The following is a 20,979-nucleotide window of genomic DNA, read 5'->3' as shown; positions in this document are numbered from 1 at the left end:
GCTCTCTACCGTGCTTCCAATGTGCCGTGTGGATGTGTGGTGGTGATGAGTCACCATCCAAGCAATCGTAGGTATTTTTTTTTGCTGCTGCCTCTAGATTTGCACATACCCGCGTCACGTTTCCGCATGTTCAACGCGGTGCGTCATAAACAGGCAACGAAGGAAACAAAGCGAGGGATATGTCAACGCAGGTACGGTTTTTTTTATCAGGTACCATCTTAGGGGACATCACAAACACATCATCATTATCACCATCTACGTACGCGTCTGCATTTGTTCTTCCGGTAACAACCACGTGGTGGGATGTCAATTTCGTTCTGATTTCATATTGTTGCGTTTAATTTCGCGTCGCGTGGTGCTAGTGTTGCGCAGGCGGAAGTATATTAGTTCGCCAAAAAACACCAGTGTTGCGAGCAGCAGCAGTGCCCCGCAGAGGAAAAATCCGCCCGAAATCTGGTTCCACTTTAAGCTGGCCGGTTCCGGGTCCTCCTTGGCATGCGTCCAGTACCGATTGTCCCGGAACTCCTCCGTCCAGAAGCGTATCAACCCGGAGGCGTGTAGTCGCAGGATCCACCCATCGAACAGCTCCTGCAGGGGCGTTGTTTTGGGATAAAGTATGCCGATGCTGTAAGTAAATCCAGTATATTTTCCGGGATACACGACACCCTGTTTGCCATGTTGTTTCACATAAAACGCGACGCTGTCGAGGGGCAACGAAAGCACGCCACCAAGCCGATCTAGATGCAGCTGGTAGAACACGTCATCCCAGTTCGTTAAATCGTTTTGTATCACTTTGATGCGGCTGGAAAAACAAAAGGAATTGGGGAACAGGAGGATAGTGTTTGCGAGGTTATGACGCATCCACCAGATGGAGCGAATTTCGATTGAAGTTGATCACAATTCGTACCTAACGGGCACCATCGGGTTGTCTTTGTAGAACTGCATCGTCGAGCGGAACATGTTAAAACGCAATCCAGCCTTGTTGATCGCGCTGATTGTATTTAAATCCGCTGCCAGCGATTCCGACGCCTGCAACCGTTGAAACATGCCGGCCTGATAGAGCGTCCTTATGACCAGTGTGTTGAGAATAAAACCAACCATAAACATCCGCGTGCTGTCCATGCGCAGTGGCCCACTGGAACCACCCATAAGGAGCACCCACAGCGAGTAGATCGGGTGGCGAAGCTTTTCACGCATCACCTTCCGGTTGATTTTCATCAGCACGTACGTCACCAGACCGAAGGATGTGTACCCGACCGCGATACAAACCCACGCACCGATCGTGAAGGGTTGGAAAAGTTTTTCCAGTGAGGTGTACGGCCGTTTCGGTGGTATTGCCATGATCATCTGCGTGAGGTGGCTTGGTGTGCTCATTTTTAGGTACGTGTACCGGCTAAGCGAGTACCCCAGGCTTCCAAAACCAAAGCTAACCTCCTTGCGCTGGAGCATACCGACCAGTCCGGTGCTGTTGGTAGGGTGTAATATTCCCCACCGGATGTTACCGGACGGTTGAACGTAGTTGATGGTGAAGTTCAACCGGGACGCAATGAATTCGGCAACGTACACCTCCAGCCCGTAGTGTACGGTGCGATTGTTCACGAGCCGTATCATGGAGTACGGTTTTACTTCGACCACTCCGACCTGCATTGGGCAGCCGTGTAAATCGGCGAATCGATCCGGAAACCATCCGTTCAGGTTGTCCCACGTACCATTCGTGTACCGGCCGGTTTCGATGGGTTCGATGATGGCACATTTACGCTCCTCGTAGGGTTGATACGAATAGGCCACGTACGTTTCATCGTCGTCCTTCACGATGAGCACCACATTAATGATCGTGTAACTCCACAGTTGCTTCAGGGTGTCTTGAATGCACTCCCAACTGAGCTGTTCGATAAACACGAGATAAAAGCCATAGAACTGGTGTGTCGTATAGTTCATCTCCGCCAACAGCACGGCCAGGGACGAGTAATCGCGCACAAGGAAGATGTTGTAGTACGCAGGACGATGAGATAAATCGCTGTAGGAGAACAGCATCCAAGCACCGTTCGTCCGGGTGATATCGTCGATCACATCGTTCTGGAAAAGTGTCGGAGAAGTTTGGTTCCCATTTCGGGTACGAATGTGCACACACTCCTCGTCGAGTTCTCGAAAGTACGCTCCGACAATGGCGGATAGGAAACTTGTGCTATTTGTGGGAACTGGCAACAACTCCTCAAGGATCGGTTCCGAGTGCACGGTTAGTGTGGTACACAACAGCAACACGCAAGCAAAAATCATGCTGATTAGTATGCTCAGCAATAAAGATAGCACATCTTAAACATGCCGTTGCTGATCGCATCGTATTTATACATCCCGGTGCAACGAAGCTACCACACGCAATACCAGCCTAATCGCGCGAATTGTATTGCATTAAATTGAATGCTTTGTTGACAGAAAAATCATTTACAGCTATAATCCTAGGGTTCGATCTACATAATCCGCCCTTAATGACGGCGGTGGTTACGAATTGAAATAAGCTCAATTATATGTTTACATTTGTGGTTTCCTGCCTTCACCCGTTTGCCAGCAGTGTGCTTGAGAAGCGTTCGGAAATGTATTTTACTTCCGATCCTATTCCTAGTTGTGCGAGCGATTAGTAGCCCTATTTTGATTTCATTTGATCGCTTTTTGTTTCAATTTCCTGCTCAAACGGTTGTACGCGAGTTCGAGCAGAAACACTATTACCGCCAGCAAATGCATCGTACCGCACAGATAGAATGCTCCAGAAATGTGGTCCCACGCTAGGCTGGTTGGTTCGGGGTCCGTTTTTGCATTGGACCAGAACCGGGTGTCTTCGAACTCTTGCGCCCAGAAGTTTACCAACCCAGCGGAATGGAACGAGAGTATGACGCGGCTAAACGATTCCTCCAGCGCGGTCGTCTTGGGGTAGTAGAATCCTGTGTTGTATAATAGTCCGGTGTGCTTGCCAACATACACCAAGCCCCGTTTGCCGTTCATTTTGACGTAGTACTTGATGCAATCCAGTGGTAAAGCTAGAACAAAGCTTCCTTCATGTTGAGACAGGGAATAAAGCATTCCTTCCCAGCTCGTGGTATCGTTTATCGTTCGAATTCGCCTGTAATGTTGAAGGTTTGTAATTATTCCATGGGTTTGGAAACGCATCCACCGGTAATTGAGTGTACCTGGGACCAATCAAGGGATTGTCATTGAAGTACAAAGTGATCGTCCGGTGCATGTAGTACACTTTTCCCGCTTTATTGATGTCGCTTAGTGTGTTTAAATCCGACGCCAAACTATCCGAGGCCTGCAGTCTCTCGAACATAGCGGCGTGATAAAGTGTACGCACGACGACCATGTTGAGGATGAAGCATACGAGAAACAAACGTGAGCTGTTCATACGCATCTGGACGCAGGATCCACCCATCATAAGCACCCACGTGGTGTAGAACGCATGTGGCATCCGTTGATCGGTTGGAATATTCCTCAAACCGAACAGTGCCAGCGCGAGCATGCTAACCAAAACGTAGCAAAACACGACACACAGCCACGCCTGCAGGCTGAACGGTAGGAAGAGCTTTTCCAGGGACGTGTACGCCAGCTTGGGTGGAATGGCCATCAGGATCTGCCCGTACCGGCTAGTTGCACCCGTGCGTAGATACTTTACCCGAGCCGCTCCGATGCCCATACTGCCAAAACCAAAATCTACTTCCTTCCGTTGAATCCAGCCCACCAAACCGGTGCTGTTGACCGGACGCATCATGCCCCATTTCACGATTTCGTTTGTGATGCGGTAGGTTATGGAAAAGTTCAATTTATTCGCCAAATTTGTGGCGATCGCAACCTCGATGCCTTTGTGTACGGTTAGGTTATTCTCGTGGGAATGCATCGAGCAAGGTTCTATATGGGTCGTTCCTGCGACTAGTGGACAACCGTTAAAATCTGCTGTTCGATTCGGAAACCAACTGACCAACGCTGTCCATACACCGTCTACGTATCGTCCGGCCTCATACGGTACTGCGGCACCACACGTTCCAGCTCCATATGGTTGATAAGAATACGCAACGTATGTTCCATCGTCGTTGTCCTTGAATATCAGGACGACGTTGATGATGTTCAACTCGAACAGTTTTTCCATGATGCCGTTCATGATGGTTTTCTTGGCGAGATGTTCGATGAAAATGGTATATAATCCATGAAAGTGGTGCGTCTCGTGATTCATATCATCCAAAATTGTACACAAGGAGGCGTAATCACTGACAAGAAATATGCTGTAGTACGCAGGGCGCTTTTCCGCGTCTGCCAGATGGCGGTGTGACAAAGTTAGCCAATCTTTATTCGTGTGGAACATTGCGTCGATTAAATCCTGTTGAACGGAAGTCAACATGGTGCGGTTTCCGTTCTGCACACTAATCGCTTCAAAACTTTCGGGGGTTCTGAAGTGAGTCCTAACGACTGCTCCTAGGATATTCAAAGCCGGTTGGATTGGCATGATTTCAGTGCGTATGCTTCCTCGTGCAGTAAACAAGCCTACACTCAGTAATAATATGGTAGTAACTCTCATGTTATCGCTTAGATATTCTACTTCAACAAACTGGCTGGTTGGGCATAATCCTTGTTGTATATATAGTTTCGTCTTGAGAGTTTATTGACATAAAAATGTTTCTTATTGACGAGTGAATTTATTTGCTTAGGACTTGATATGTTTTCTTCCTGGCATAGCATTTCAATGGCTAAGGCAACTCTTTTTTCCTACCTTAAAAAATTCAAAGAAAGATAATGACAACATACCAGTGATGAATCGTAGACTAAGTGTAACCTTGTGAAATTGCTACTCACAAATGCTATTTGTGCTGGAGTCATAGTATCTAAGTTCATTCGTTTCGTACCGTAAACAACTTCAGTATTTATGAGTTAAGCATGTAATTTCATACCTGCTGCTGGACAATTGGCTTACATGCGTAAATGTTTAATTTTTCTACGGTTCATTATAATCTCTCCAAGCAGTACAACCAAGGCAAAGGTCAGAAAGAGCGCCCACAGATAGAATGCCCCCGAAACGTGTTGCCATTGCAAACTCTTGTTCTCAGGAAGGGTTTGAGCGTTACTCCAATATCGGGTGTCACGAAATTGCTCCCTCCAAATGTATATTAATCCAGCCGTCTCATATCGACCGATAATTGTGTTAAACGGTTTCACTAGTGGAGATACTTTGGGATAATACATGCCCAGATTGTAGTTTATGCCCGTGTGTTTCCCAGTATATACCAGTCCACGTTGACCGAAGGTTTTCACATAATATTCAATGCAATCTAAGGATATGGCAAACACTCCATTTAGCTTGTACTGCAAGATATCGTACATGATTTCATCCGTTTCCTGGGTTTCGTCCCATAATATGCGAATTCTATAAGTAAACGTATATGAAGCTTGTACAGTGGGAAAAGAATTGGGGTTTACGAAAGTATAACGTACCTATCACCAAGTAATGGGTTATCCTTGTAATACATGGTCGTTGTAATGTACATATAATACAACAAATTGGCCTCGTTAATATGTTGGAATGTATTAAATTGGGTGGCCAATTTGGTGGTCGCCTGAAGACGTTGAAACATGGCCGACTGATACATCGTGCGCATTACTAAAGCGTTCAGCACAAAGCCAGTGATAAAAATTCGCAAGCTAGTGCGTTGAAAATTCATCGATGGTCCTCCCATTAGCAGCTCCCAGAGATTATAGCCTGGATTGCGGAAACGCTCGATCGGTGTGACAAACTTGGAGTCGAAAAGCAGAAGAGTTACAGTGCTGAAAAATAAGTAGCACAAAATAATGCACAACCAGGCAGCAGGTGCGAAGGGTTTGCTAAGTTTCTCCAACGATGTGTAAGGTTTGTCCGCAGGAATGGCCACATTGAGCTGTGACATAATGGATGGTTTGCCCATTTTTAAATATTTGTTACGAAACACGTTGAATCCGAGGCTGCCAAATCCAAACTCAACCTCATGGCGCTGTATCATGCCCATGAGTCCGGTACTGTTTCGGGCCCTAGGGATTCCCCATTTGACTGTACCGTGCGGAGTTTTGTACGCTATCGTGAAATTAAACCATTCGGCAATGTTTTCCGCTATCGTAATCTCCATGCCAAACCGAACTGAATCGTTGCCTTCTTTGCGAATCATCGAATACGGTTTGGTTACGAATGTTGCAACATTTAGGCTACATCCTTTGAAGTTCCTAAAACGCGGCGAAAACCACGTGTGTAAGCTTCCCCAGCGGCCATGATGAAATCGATCCAATAAGATTGGTTCTATCACTTCACACTTTTCTTCTCGGTAAGGATCATATTCGTATGCGATGAATCCTGGGGCATATGACGCGGGAACGATCACCACTACATTCACGATACGGAGCTTCCAGAGCATTTTCATAATTTGGGTTATGGACTGTATGCTTATGTTGCTGTCTATCACAAGAAGACTTCGGCCTGACGAATCGTAGTGCCAATAGCTCAAACTTTGCAGTAGATTAGTTATAGGTTCATAGCCATCGGCAATAAATACGTTGTAATAACACGTGTACGATCCACCGAGCAGTCGATCACTTACGGTGCCAATCAACCATTCGCGGTTTTCCAACATCAACTCATTAATTGTATGCAACTGCGGGGTATTCGTCGTTGAGTGACTTCCACTGTTAAGACCGTAAAAACAAATGGGAAACTGGGGGTTTTTGAACAAATTCTTCAAGAGAACATTCAAGTGGGTAGAACTTATCACTTTTGTCGTGAAATGGTTAGCGTTCAGTGCATAACTCTCGGGGCTTCTATAATGATTCTTAACGTCTGCTGGCTGGAAATTCGTAGCAGGTTGGTCTGTCATGATTTTAGTACGTATGGTTCCTCGTGCAGCAAACAAACCTATGCTCAAAAATAATACGGTAAGAACCGTCATGCTTAGTTTCTCCGCTACAACAATCTGACTGGTCAGGGATAGTCAACGTTGTACATATATATTGTTTCGTTTCATGCATATTTTGACTCAAAGTTATATCTTGATAACGAATGAATTTATTTGCCTTGGACTTGCTTTGTTTTATTTCAGTTGCATGGCGTAGCTTTGGCTAAGCAACACTACTTATCTACCCAAAAAAAATCAACGTAAGATAATTACAATATACCTGTGATCAATCTTGGACTAAGTGTAACCTTGTGAAATTGCTACTCACAATTACTATTTGTGTTAGAGTCATAGTATCTAAGTTCATTCGTTTCGTGCCGTGAACAACTTCAGTATTAATGAGTTAAGGATGTAATTTAATACCTGCTGCAGGACAATTGGCTTGATGGCCGAAGCGTTAGCGTGCAGCACAAACACATGATAGGTATCGGGTTCGAATCATAACTGAGCCTCCCCCGTACGCAGGATTTGACTATATTTCCATCTACGGTGGTATTCTTAGTAAATATAGAAAGCTCTTTTAGCTTAGTTTAGCAAGGTAGCCATGACCGGTACACCGGTTGTTTAGCCATTATTTAATACAAGAAGCATTGGAATTGGCTCTTTACATACGTACTACTACTTGAATGTTTTATTTTTCTACGCTTCATTATAATCTCTCCAAGCAGCACAACCAAGGCAAAGGTCAGAAAGAGCGCCCACAGATAGAATGCCCCCGAAACGTGTTGCCATTGCAAACTCTTGTTCTCAGGAAGGGTTTGAGCGTTACTCCAATATCGGGTGTCACGAAATTGCTCCCTCCAAATGTATATTAATCCAGCCGTCTCATATCGACCGATAATTGTGTTAAACGGTTTCACTAGTGGAGATACTTTGGGATAATACATGCCCAGATTGTAGTTTATGCCCGTGTGTTTCCCAGTATATACCAGTCCACGTTGACCGAAGGTTTTCACATAATATTCAATGCAATCTAAGGATATGGCAAACACTCCATTTAGCTTGTACTGCGAGATATCGTACATGATTTCATCCGTTTCCTGGGTTTCGTCCCATAATATGCGAATTCTATAAGTAAACGTATATGAAGCTTGTACAGTGGGAAAAGAATTGGGGTTTACGAAAGTATAACGTACCTATCACCAAGTAATGGGTTATCCTTGTAATACATGGTCGTTGTAATGTACATATAATACAACAAATTGGCCTCGTTAATATGTTGGAATGTATTAAATTGGGTGGCCAATTTGGTGGTCGCCTGAAGACGTTGAAACATGGCCGACTGATACATCGTTCGCATTACTAAAGCGTTCAGCACAAAGCCAGTGATAAAAATTCGCAAGCTAGTGCGTTGAAAATTCATCGATGGTCCTCCCATTAGCAGCTCCCAGAGATTATAGCCTGGATTGCGGAAACGCTCGATCGGTGTGACAAACTTGGAGTCGAAAAGCAGAAGAGTTACAGTGCTGAAAAGTAAGTAGCACAAAATAATGCACAACCAGGCAGCAGGTGCGAAGGGTTTGCTAAGTTTCTCCAACGATGTGTAAGGTTTGTCCGCAGGAATGGCCACATTGAGCTGTGACATAATGGATGGTTTGCCCATTTTTAAATATTTGTTACGAAACACGTTGAATCCGAGGCTGCCAAATCCAAACTCAACCTCATGGCGCTGTATCATGCCCATGAGTCCGGTACTGTTTCGGGCCCTAGGGATTCCCCATTTCACTGTACCGTGCGGAGTTTTATACGCTATCGTGAAATTAAACCATTCGGCAATGTTTTCCGCTATCGTAATCTCCATGCCAAACCGAACTGAATCGTTGCCTTCTTTGCGAATCATCGAATATGGTTTGGTTACGAATGTTCCAACATTTAGGCTACATCCGTTGAAGTTCCTAAAACGCGGCGAAAACCACGTGTGTAAGCTTCCCCAGCGGCCATGATGAAATCGATCCAATAAGATTGGTTCTATCACTTCACACTTTTCTTCTCGGTAAGGATCATATTCGTATGCGATGAATCCTGGGGCATATGACGCGGAAACGATCACCACTACATTCACGATACGGAGCTTCCAGAGCATTTTCATAATTTTGGTTATGGACTGTATGCTTATGTTGCTGTCTATCACAAGAAGACTTCGGCCTGACGAATCGTAGTGCCAATAGCTCAAACTTTGCAGTAGATTAGTTATAGGTTCATAGCCATCGGCAATAAATACGTTGTAATAACACGTGTACGATCCACCGAGCAGTCGATCACTTACGGTGCCAATCAACCAATCGCGGTTTTCCAACATCAACTCATTAATTGTATGCAACTGCGGGGTATTCGTCGTTGAGTGACTTCCACTGTTAAGACCGTAAAAACAAATGGGAAACTGGGGGTTTTTGAACAAATTCTTCAGCAGAACATTCAAATGGGTAGGACTGATCACTTTTTCAGAATTTGAAAACAAATATGGCAAAACAGTGCAATCTTGAAAATAAGAAATCAACAAAAAATATAGCATAACTTTAATCGAACTCATTTGTAACTTGTTTCTGTGATCGCAGCATATGATGTTATCGCAGAAATATGAGTTGAAAAACAACTGCCATGTCTTTTATATAATTGAAGATGGTTTGGTGCTCGAAATGAGCCTTTGATTAGTTAGCTTAGACTTATGACAAGAGCAATGACGATTGATTACTTCCAATATTTGTGTAATTTTATGTATATATGAACTGATTGAGAGTCGCATTACCTTTAAGAATCACGAATGATACTATTTGCCGATTGATACGAGAATCTCTATTGAAGCAATAAGAAGCAGACCGACAAGTTTAAATTACTTCTATCGTCATCGTTTCTATTGCAAACATAATTATCGCTTTATACGTAAACGACCTCAATGCAAGAATCCTTGCTTACATATTTGGCATGTGACGTTGATATTAATAATTTTAAACTACTTAGACACCTTGGTTGTGTTCTAAATCGCATCGTTAAGATTTGCCCTGATTCTACTTCATTAAATTTAATGAAGAGATGAATGGACTGGAACTGTGTAATGCATGATCTAGGCTTCCTGATTAGAAAAGAGAACGAGAGTTTCCTGTTTGAGTTTTTTAAAGCTAGCCAACTTTTAATTTAAGTACTTGATTGCCGAAAATACTAGTTTCTTTCAGTTATATACCAACAATCGACAATAGAAGATTAGATTTCGCTCGTAATTTATTCATCAAATGAGAGCGATGCATACGAAAAAGGCATTTTGTTCCATTTTTTTATGTTAGTTGAGTGACCTTAATGTTACGCAAACTGCGTGCATCTCCAGGAACAAATTCAGGGTGTGTATATGTGTGCTTTTGAAAATTAAAAGTAATACATGTTATTTGGTAGGAAATGGGAGACGATAGTGAACAGCATGAACAAATTTGAGTAAGCGCCTAGAACGGGGAGCGAATTAAAACGGACGGCCCATACCACGTCCCATCGGTGGCTGAGGTACATCACCACCGCCAGATTTGGGGCTTTTAATCGTTTCGTCCACCGAAAGAATCATGCAAGTAGCCTCACATGCCGCCGTCAATGCGTTAATCTTGATGACGGAGGGTTCCCATACAAATGCTTCGAAATTATCAGCAATATGCTCTTTCATAATGTCCACGCCGTACCATTGGCAACCTGCAGAAGAAGGATTAATTGATTAATATGTAATATAGCAAATTTTTAAAAACTATGTGGTGCTACCTTGTGCGTGCTTTTGGCGGAGCTTGTTCAGGATGTTCGTAGCATCGAATCCTGCGTTGTCGCAAAGCTGACGAGGAATGACTTCCAATGCCTTAGCAATAGCCCCAATTAGCAACTGTTCCTTGCCGGCAATAGTGCGCGAATAGTTACGAAGCATTTTCGACAGTTCCATTTCGATCGCGCCACCACCTAAAAAAATGATTTCGTATTGAAAAAAAATCATCAATTGCATGGATATGAGCAGTAAACGATTCAACACAATACTATTGTTTTGAAATTCACACGATAAGCCTACCTGCAACTACTGAATCGTTACGGATTGTACGACGAACGATCATGATGGCATCATGCAGCGAACGTTCAGTTTCCTCCAGGAACTGCTCAGCACCTCCACGCAAAATAATCGTGCATGTTTTCGCGTTAGTGCAGCCCTGGAATAGATTGAAACGTTCGCTTCCAATTTGACGTTCTTCGAAGTGCGCGCAAGTGCCCAGCACTTTGTCGCTGATGTCCTGAACTGTCGTCATCACTGCTCCACCACACGCCTTCTGAGTGCGTTTTAAGTCTTCGTCCGGCACACGGCCGGCACAGAACATATCGCGATCAGCGAAGTACTGCGTGGCCACATCGCCGATGGGTAACTTCGAGAGTACTACTTGGGCGCCTGATTTATGGATTTTGTCCAGCTTATCGTACAAAATTTGCCATTCTGCATCAACCACCTTTTGATACTCGGCCACGTTGTCCACACGGACCTCAGCGTTGTCGCGTTCCGCCTTCAGCTCCAGCTCGATATTTAGCAGAGCGATTTTCACGTTGTCGTAGCTTTTGGGCTGCATCTCGAATCCGGCATAGGCAAACGTCTTCTTGAACGCTACACCTTCCACAAGCATCGAATCTTCCAATGCTCCACCGGTAACTTTCTTAATGCCGATCATGTTCAGCGGAAGCAACACATCTAGCGTTGTGACTGAATCGACGACCATCTTCGAGAAGAATTCCTTCTGCTGATGGATGAGCTTCGAGTTCAACGCAGTTGCGGCACACTTCTCCAACAGTGCCCGGTGCTTTTCGTTGTCGTGCTTCTCGATCTTGAAGGCCAGCTCGTTGATCTGAGCCACGCAAAGGTTTAGTGCTCTGCGAACGGCCTTAATGATGATTCGGGGATGCACACCCTCTTCGACGAAGGGTTTAAGCTGCTTCAGGAACTCGCCCGCCAGTAAAACAACGCTGGTGGTGCCATCGCCGACCTCGGCATCCTGCGACTTGGCTATGTCGACCAATGTTTTGGCAGCCGGATGGACAATATCTAACAGTTTCATAATGGTCGCTCCGTCGTTGGAAATCGTAGCCGAGCCCTTGCTATCTACGATCAGCTTGTCCATGCCTCGTGGGCCCAATGTTGTTCGAACTGCATCGACGATCGATTGGCAGGCATTGATGTTAGAAACCAGCTGAGGCTTTCCCTGAGAGGTGTCAGTTCCTGCTTTCAAAAGAATGATTTGTGGTTGCTGTAAAGAAGAACGAAGCGGAATATTCGGCGGTGAATCATGGCGTGTGTTGTGTATGGCAGAATCTATGCATGAGTGTGTGCATGTGTCATGTGCACAAGGATCTTATGTTTCATGACGGTGCGAGAAGACTTAAAAAGGAAAGTAGATATATATTTAACGGATGCTATTTCACGAGAAAATAACGGTACACGCGACCATTCATCGGGTTACTTTCAATTAAAAACAATTTCTAAACCATACTAATGCTGTATATGGAAAACCACATGCATAGACAAGCCGGTAAACAAATGGTATTTTAAACGCTCGTATTCTCGTATAAACACTGTGCCAGTATGCAGAAAAACAAAATATTTACCATTTTCGTATGGAATAAGAAGATGTTTCCTTAAAACAAGAGATAATTAATACCTCCACCCGAATAACTTATTCTGAAAATTTAAGGAAAACCTTCGCTAGCACACCGTGAACGTGATCGGAGACGAAATGACAGATGGCAGATTGACATTATGGCCACAAAAACGTCATGTCGACTGTGCTGAACAAAACGCTTCAAGTAAGCGTTTTACTCAGTTTTCCGTTAATATTTCTCAGCAGATTGTGAATGGCTTTTTACTCTCTCATATTGCTCGTTCATATGGTGAAATTCATGTTGCTAGAACGAAATAAGAGAGAAAAAAACGCTTGAATGCGCGCGCCATAAGAGCGCACGTGCACTTACTACACTGCCTTCGCTGCTGCTGCGTGGTAAATTTGAAAAGATGCGTAGAAAATACCTTTTACTGAAGTACACAATATATTTGATTTGTAGATTATTTATATAAAGCTGACATGATATGCTCATATCGCAATGATTATTTGATTATAACTTTTTGTTCCCAGACGATTTATGGGTCGATTGGTTTATCGGTTTCTGACGGGTCTTCATCTTTGTTCCAAGTATCCTTTGGACGAATCATCATTTTTGCAGACTTTAGCGAATAGTTACCCAGCCAGGATTCCCACAGTATACCAGTTGATTGGTTTTGCGGGTTCTCTAAGTAATATTTTCCATTCAAATTCGATTCAGCACAACTGTAAATATTTTGAACTGATAGTTTGAGCAACTGATGATCAAAACCATGAGTATTATTTAATTTACCTGTTAAACCACCAGCCACTTCCAAAAGTAAGAGCGCAAGGAAAATGTTCATTTGATTTGTCGTTTGGACGATCATATGTGCTAAAATCGTTATCATTGTGGTAAGAAAGAGCGTCAGAGGCATTGCCGTGGTAATCATAAACCATCAAGTTGTACTTGAACTTTTCCGATTCAACTCCAAACGAGCGGTACTCTGCATAAGCCTTATTCCCTTCAAAATCCTGCAGCTCAATTCTTAGCTCAACGTTGTCGTTATAGCTCAATCTGAAAAGAAAAAAGAATCAAACTATGCTGGCCTTAATGCTGACCCTGCCATGCCACAGTATATCACCTATGGATAAACTCGTTTCCCAGCCAAAACTCGTATCCCAAATCACCGAATCCATATTTATATTCATTCCAAGAGCGATTGAAATTCTCTTGCAAATCATACAAATCACGGCGTTGTAAAACAGTCCATGCAGGACCAGCCGTAGCGAATTGGCAATATCTTCTGTTGAAGTCTCGTCTAGCCTCATTGAGCTCTACTTCGGCAAAAGTATACACACCATCAATTCGTTTTAATATTTGATGACATCCATCTTTATCTGGATGGTGGAAACTTATTTCTTCCTGTTGCTCAATCGATGATGTACTTATGATGTTCATATCTGCCCTGGATTCCTCACTGCCACTTCCAAGATCCACGTGCGATAGGGTATCCATATTTTCCAAGAGAGTGTTGTTACTCTCTCCGTTGGATGCTACGTCCAGCTCGGAATTTGGTTTCTGTTTCACACATTGCAGACTGTTTCGTTTCTCCACTTTTCTATCGACGTCCAGTACCAAATGTTCGATTCGTTTTAAAAGTATGTCTGCGCTATTTGTAAACGTTGTTATTTCGTTGTTCGTACGCTGACAACAGGACACAATTTGTTCGAACTGATTAGCTTCCAAGTCATAAATTCGTACCGTACGGTCTTCGATAGATCGAACCATTCCAGTCAGTACGTCAAATGAACGGCACTGCTTGCGATTCGAAACCATCTCGCGAAGCTTTTTGGTAGTCAGTTTATCCAGCCAGTCATCCATTTCTTCGTCAGAATCGGATACATCCTTTTTAAACTTTGCAGTTACGCCTTGCCCCTTTTGACTGCCGTTCTGTCCAGTGGGTTTACCTTGACAATTGTTACCATTGCCACTGCTTTCTAGGCGATTTATTTGCTTCTGCAGCTGTCCGATTTTTGTGAGAATCCCAGCTTGTTCGGACGCTTCCAAACGATCATTCCGGCGTCCACGAAAATTTGCATTGCTGCTTGAAAGTGCGTACACAGTCTTCGTGATGTCATGTAGCTTTTCATTGATGGTGTCAACTTTTTCAAAAATGTGTTGAATCTTAAAATCAAGATTTGATAGTCGCGTTTCAAGTGATGCCGAGGGTGTTTCGTGAGTTCTGCAAAAGAGTTTGGGATTTATCACACCGGATAAGCTCCTTAGCTGTATCAAACTTACTTCTTCAATATATCAAGCTTATTGTCGACAGATTTGATATGTTCACTCCAGGCTCCGATGTGATGTTGAAATACGTCCCAAATCTGCGATTTTTCCTGTAAAGTTTTCACGTTCACGTCTATGCTCGTCATGGTTGTAAGAAGCGAAACAATTCGTTGTTCAAGATTAACAAGATAGTGCGTATTAAAACGGCCCAAGTGAGATTTTACATCCTCTAGCATTAAGCGAATGTCCTGCATGCTTGCTACTTCTGCCAAAGACGATGGTTCCGCCGTACCAAAGGCTACAAAGAGCAGTGCAGGCATCAATGTGACTGCTGTCTTCCGCATGGTCTGTAACAAAGAAAGAACTTAATCGCCGGCTTACATCAAGATAAACATTGGCCACGCCACTGACGTTAAAATATGATAATAGCTCACTAATCATCGAGCCAATTCATCACACCGACTAGTAAGATTTGAAAACCATCTTTTTATCTACATGGCACGTGGTTTCTGCGTTATGTGGCGGTTTGTTTACATCCTATCGCCCACGCGCCCTTCGTTCGTTCCTATGTTGCTAGTCGCAGACATGTGGAGGGCTTCCAACATAGGGCACCCAAAATCATAGTTCTAAGAGTAATCCGCGAAGACCGAGTGACATCATAATGGTTTAAAAATAGCGCCATCAATCGGCAATTAGCTTGATTTACGATCTTTTGGTTACACTCGAATATCCATTAAGAACCGTTCACTCCTGTTTTGATACGTCGATAAACACTACTTCACCATAATGGATTTGTGTCTAAAATTGGCACACGTTTGTTCTTGCAGCATTTCTTATCTGCTCGCTCGAGGCTGTAAGCTGAGAGCTCGCTTAGAGAACCCACTAATTTTAAGCTTGTTCTACGTCGCTACTCTTAGATCGTACCATTAAGTTCATCAGCAAACCGAACCGAACTCTGCCACTTCCTAAAATGCACTAAACTCTGTTCGCGGGAGAGCACATAAACGGAGCTATTCTAATGCCTGCCACAGCTGTGCCGTTAAGTTAAGAGTGATTTTGAACTTGAACACTTTTCACGTGCAGAAATCTACAGGGTGTGCACATGTGTGAGCTTGAATATCAATAGATTGAAACATACTACGGTTTTTTTTGCTGAATTTCATATCGGTGCATAGTATTTATTTATTATTTTATTTTATTTTGATTGCAGCGTTATGCTAAAATAATCCAAGAATTAATATTATATCAATTCTTGGATTATTTTAGCATAATTTGGATTATTTTTATAAAGTTATTAAAGATTATCAGTAATAAATAGTTTTTGTCGAGATTTTGTTATTGGTATGTTTAACATGTGCAGCTTTAAATATCCCTCGTGCGCATGGAAACAAAATGTATGAAAAATACTAATTGAATCTCAAACGAAAATTATGATCGGGTTTGTTATCATATCTTTTGAAAAACCAAGTATATCAATTCAAATATATATTTAACAAACGGTTTCAATCTTGACAGCGACTATATTTTAAAATTATCTGACATGCTGCTTTCGACGTTCATTATGTCAAAGTCACGCGTGCGTGTGCGTATACATGTTAAAAAAAGCATTGTTTCTTGCAACGATGTAAAAAATTAGTATTTCTGTGTCTTTCTTTTGTCGGCAAGTGTTTTCATTGCTACAATTATTATATAGCTATCTATCGTGGGCTGAAATGTGAGCACACCATCGTGTATTCGCACACCTAAGCATACGATGAACTTTTGTTCAGTAATCACCCTCCCAGTATAACCCCATAGAAGGTTAAAGAAAAAGACGAAGAAAATATTTCAAAGTATCCACACCCCGAGATAAGCACGGTCGTGAGACAATTTCTGGTAAATGTTTTCTCCCTCCGGGCAGTGTAGTGTTTCGGGAGTGATCTGTTTCTCTTTTCGAATTGTGTCCAGTGTGCGATTACCGACGTGTACGGATTCCTATGTCGCTGTTTCGAAAGCTAGTGCAGTGTTCAGTGTGAACGGTTTGTGTTAGTCACGAATGTGCGGTGCATCACGGATTGTTCCGGAAAAAAGGCACACATTGTGGTAGGGAACCCGTTCCAGTCACCCTCGTATACTCTCGTTCGCACCGATTGTACGCCAGCAGACACGATGATAAAAAACATTTTCGGCAGCAAACGGTCGAAGGATGGAGAGCGCAACAAAATTTCGGAAATCGGTCTCCCGACGAACGTGGTGCATGGTATACATGTTAGCAAAAACCTGCAAACCGGCCACCTGGAGGGTTTGCCAAAGTCATGGATTCGGATAATGGACGCGTTTATCACGCACGATGAACAGAGCAAAAATCCGGACGCCGTTTACCAGGCGGTGAAATTTTACAGCTACTCTATTAAGAAGAAAGAAGGTACGGAACCATTCAAGCCGTTCATCACGGAAGACGCGATCCACGAAGAAACGGAGTCCATAGACCAGTTTCTCGACCAAAAGAGCACGCACAAAAGCGAGGATTCACTAGTAGGCAGTAGTGAGGAAAATGAATCAGTACCGCAAGCCCCGCCACCTCCCTTGCCCAAGAAGAGTGCCACCTTACCGCCGAAGCCGCAGCTGAAGCCAAAGCCTACGAACTACACCAGCAAGGTGTACAAAGGCATGGACAACCTGCACCTGATTGATTCGGGAAGCAAAAGTGAAACGATGATCATCCATAGCGTGTCCCATCTCGATACACACCAAAGTACCTACGCGATCAGCACGAACGTAAATAACAACAACAGTCTCGATCGGGAGCTGGAGAGTGATAATGATTTAATTCTACGGCCAAAAGAGAAGCAGATTCGGCAACCGAAAAGCGATGAGCAGGTTTACTTGGAGCTGAAGAAAATTTGCAACCTAAACGATCCGCTCAAGCGGTACGAAAAGACGGTGGAGGTGGGCAAAGGAGCCTCGGGGGTGGTGTTCATCGCACTCGATCGCAACACTGGCTCCAAGGTGGCGATTAAGACGATTGACATGAAAAATCAATCCTCGAAAGAGTCGATTCTGAACGAAATAAACGTGCTGATGGACTTTAACCACAAGAATCTGGTCAACTTTCTCGAGGCGTACTACCTGGAGGATGTCGATCAGCTGTGGGTGATCCTCGAGTACATGGACGGTGGTCCGCTAACGGACGTGGTCACCGAGACGGTGATGAAGGACCGACAGATTGCTGCCGTGTGTCGGGAGGTGCTGTTGGCCATCAGCTTCCTGCACGCGAAGGGTATCATCCACCGGGACATTAAATCCGACAACGTGCTGCTGGGTATGGACGGTTCGGTGAAGGTGACCGACTTTGGGTTCTGTGCCAACATCGAGGGTGATGAAAAGCGGCAAACGATGGTTGGTACACCGTACTGGATGGCACCGGAGGTCGTGACACGCAAGCAGTACGGCAAAAAGGTTGATATCTGGTCGCTGGGCATCATGGCAATCGAGATGATCGAGGGCCAACCGCCCTACCTGAACCAGGCCCCGCTAAGGGCGCTCTACCTGATCGCGGCGAATGGCCGACCGGACATTAAGAGCTGGGATAATCTGTCGGAAAACCTGAAAGACTTTCTCGATCGCTGCCTGCAGGTGGAGGTCGATATGCGCGCGTCGGCTGACGAGTTGCTGCGGCATCCTTTCTTACAGGACTGCATGGAGCTTCGAACGCTGACTCCGTTGATAAAGGCTGCTCGGAGACTGCTGAAGCGGGACAACTGAATGGACTGGTGGACCATCTCGCAGCATGGTTTGGCACAGTTTCGGACACACACGACGGACTCCTTACAGGTACGGATACGACGGAGGGATTAGAATTAGAAAGAGAATCGTTAGGAGGAGTAGCAGGGCTCCCTCGACAGGGCGCGCAATCAGTTAGTTTCGTTAATATAAACATTTTGCCGTATGTGGCTGTGAGATTTTAGTGCCTTCTTTACCGATCGATTGAACGGAGAGCCGTGTACGGAAACGCTACAAAAAAAACAAGCGGTTATCTTAAAGAGCCAGGGGTGGGTGCAAAATTATGTTTGGAAGATTGATAAATGGGTTGCTTACTAAGGCCGAAACCAAAATGGTACGGGGTTGCACAACGCGGCCAGCAAAATCACAGACCATAGTCAAGTCGAGCTTAAAGATAAGAAAAGTAGAGCTTACAAAATCGCGAAAGATCGAAGAGTAACGACGATAGCAGGGAAGTACCAGCGCGCACTAGTGGTTGAGTAAGGGTGATAAGCGAGCTGCAACGGTGCTCGTTACTCGTTTCAGTGTTCAGAACAGAAATAATCAATCAAAACCGAACGAACTAACTTCGCTAAGATGCTCTCGACTATTTCGGTTGGCTAAAGACAATCCTCACATTTTTTTATGTATAATGCTCGATCATTATATCTGCATCTAAGAAAGGCAGAAAGATCATTGATCGCAATGCCACATGACAGACAGGGGATAATCTTTTAGGGGAAGCAATTTTATTATGTTTGCTGCACCATATGCTGTGTGGTAGCAAGGCAGCGTTTTCGCAAAAGCGCCACAGCGCCCCTAACCGTTCCACAGTGCGTATGCGCATGCCAAACACGCGGAACCCAGTAACGATAATTATGTCGCTTGCGATTAGCCGGAACCGGAGTCCGTCCTCTAGTTTGCTGCGGCACGAGGCAAGAAAGCGAAACAAGAGGTTTTCGTAGCCGCCACCTTGTCGCAAGAACGGAACTCATTCTCATTCTACCAGGGCAATGGAAGTGTCTGCCAATACGCACACAACACGGCGTGGTGTGTACCCGTCGACCTCGACGATGGCGAGACAGTAGCGACTCTCGTGTCGTCTTCTCGTTCTTCGACCAACCAACCAGGCTGAAGTTGAACTCGGCACGAACTCCACACACGCCAGCCGCCCTGCCAAACCGTCTACGCTCGATGGGAGGTGATGGTGGTGCGTACATCATCCATCACACCCTGCAAGACTATGTGTGTGACTCTTCGTTGCGGAAAGTGCATTCGCGATCGGTCGATGGGCGGGCTGCAACGCACATCTCTGGCGGGTGCAGAAAACGCATTGATGGTGTGTGCGAATGGAACTAGCGGCGGGAGCGTATTGCGGCTGGAATTATTCTATTAAAATTTACATCTCATTGAAGAAAATCACGTTGCCTTCGTGCATCCCGGGAGTTTCGCTCCCGCGATGGTGACGTATGATCTCGCGTCGTAGGACCACGACAGACTCGCCAATTTTCATTAGCAACGCCATGCGATGTGATGGCTGTAAAAGCGGCTCCACGTATGGTGCTGGTCCTCCAAAGGAAGGAAATACGCCTTTAGTTCTTGCCGTTGAACCATCGTCTTAGACGATCCTATCTGTGGTTGTACAAACAACATCATGCCACCAGCTGGAGGGAACATTCACCGGTTGCATGCCTTTTTGTTGTTGTTGTTGTGTACTCCTTTACCCCCGCGAGCATGCTTGAGATGGGCAGACATTTGTCGTAAGGCTTACTTTGAAGCGGACGCACAGAAAGAAAGAAGGGCTTTTGATTTTATACGTCTGGGCTGCGCAGACGTTGTAAAAATAAGTTTTGCCTCGTTCTGGTTGCCCCGTCGCCAGCTAAAATGCTAAGTCGATTTTGGTTTTTATTACAGACACAAAAAAAATCCCGTTTGCCGCTAGTGTAGAGTGAGCGAGCATGCGCGATCAAAATGCGACGCCTTTGCATGGATATTTCCCATTACGAACGAAACACGTTACTTACTTACCAGCCTCTTATCCCTGATTTGAGTTGTGTAGCAGTGAAAAAGAAAGTAAGAGTGGGCCCCCAAACGCTATGAGTCAGCGGTCGTTTTTCTTCCGAAATACCAGTAATAAACCTTCCTGCACACATTCATATTGTAAGCCGATGCAGGTCGGGCATTGCGAGCGGAAAAGACGCTCACTGGTATGCTGGTGAATCATCCATGAAAAAGCCCACAGCGTTACTCCTAACGCCTAAAGGTGTATGATATCAACTGGGTTGATATCTATAGAGCCATTGTGTTGCAGACAAGGAAGATTAAGAATTATGCAATGACTAATACCACAAGCAAACACCGAGATTGGTGATTCTTGCTTTTCACAGAGTAAGTGATCGGAACAAGCCACTCGATGTAATAA

General features: G+C 44.4%; 6 protein-coding genes across 6 annotated transcripts; 1 reads left to right on the top strand and 5 right to left on the bottom strand.

Moving 5' to 3' along the window:
• Positions 1-306: 306 nt before the first annotated feature.
• LOC128727707 (uncharacterized) lies at positions 307-4,489 on the bottom strand. The gene is made up of 4 exons (XM_053821682.1): positions 3,183-4,489; positions 2,699-3,115; positions 908-2,278; positions 307-802 (listed from the first exon to the last, which is right to left on the bottom strand). Exons 1-4 carry the CDS (start codon positions 4,487-4,489, stop codon positions 307-309), a joined length of 3,591 nt encoding a protein of 1,196 aa, XP_053677657.1.
• Positions 4,490-4,950: 461 nt separating this feature from the next.
• LOC128727603 (uncharacterized) lies at positions 4,951-6,635 on the bottom strand. The gene is made up of 2 exons (XM_053821569.1): positions 5,473-6,635; positions 4,951-5,404 (listed from the first exon to the last, which is right to left on the bottom strand). The coding sequence occupies exons 1-2, from the start codon at positions 6,633-6,635 to the stop codon at positions 4,951-4,953; spliced, it is 1,617 nt and encodes a 538-aa protein (XP_053677544.1).
• An 893-nt stretch (positions 6,636-7,528) lies between these two features.
• Positions 7,529-9,252, bottom strand: LOC128727499 (uncharacterized). Its single transcript, XM_053821456.1, has 2 exons — positions 8,090-9,252; positions 7,529-8,021 (listed from the first exon to the last, which is right to left on the bottom strand). The coding sequence occupies exons 1-2, from the start codon at positions 9,250-9,252 to the stop codon at positions 7,529-7,531; spliced, it is 1,656 nt and encodes a 551-aa protein (XP_053677431.1).
• A 936-nt stretch (positions 9,253-10,188) lies between these two features.
• LOC128722583 (T-complex protein 1 subunit eta) lies at positions 10,189-12,676 on the bottom strand. The gene is made up of 4 exons (XM_053816293.1): positions 12,558-12,676; positions 10,984-12,199; positions 10,689-10,877; positions 10,189-10,622 (listed from the first exon to the last, which is right to left on the bottom strand). Exons 1-4 carry the CDS (start codon positions 12,558-12,560, stop codon positions 10,402-10,404), a joined length of 1,629 nt encoding a protein of 542 aa, XP_053672268.1. The 5' UTR covers positions 12,561-12,676; the 3' UTR covers positions 10,189-10,401.
• Positions 12,677-13,086: 410 nt separating this feature from the next.
• LOC128727396 (angiopoietin-2-like) lies at positions 13,087-15,160 on the bottom strand. Its single transcript, XM_053821344.1, has 4 exons — positions 14,832-15,160; positions 13,672-14,772; positions 13,341-13,604; positions 13,087-13,273 (listed from the first exon to the last, which is right to left on the bottom strand). Exons 1-4 carry the CDS (start codon positions 15,158-15,160, stop codon positions 13,087-13,089), a joined length of 1,881 nt encoding a protein of 626 aa, XP_053677319.1.
• Positions 15,161-16,964: 1,804 nt separating this feature from the next.
• Positions 16,965-18,560, top strand: LOC128720437 (serine/threonine-protein kinase PAK 1). The gene has a single exon (XM_053814106.1). It carries the CDS (start codon positions 16,965-16,967, stop codon positions 18,558-18,560), a length of 1,596 nt encoding a protein of 531 aa, XP_053670081.1.
• The last annotated feature ends 2,419 nt before the right edge of the window (positions 18,561-20,979 follow it).

This window comes from Anopheles nili, chromosome 2 (genome assembly GCF_943737925.1).
Source record: "Anopheles nili chromosome 2, idAnoNiliSN_F5_01, whole genome shotgun sequence".
NCBI classification, from domain to species: domain Eukaryota; kingdom Metazoa; phylum Arthropoda; class Insecta; order Diptera; family Culicidae; genus Anopheles; species Anopheles nili.
Note: the sequence above shows the minus strand (reverse complement) of the source record. Positions and strands in the feature narration are given on the sequence as shown.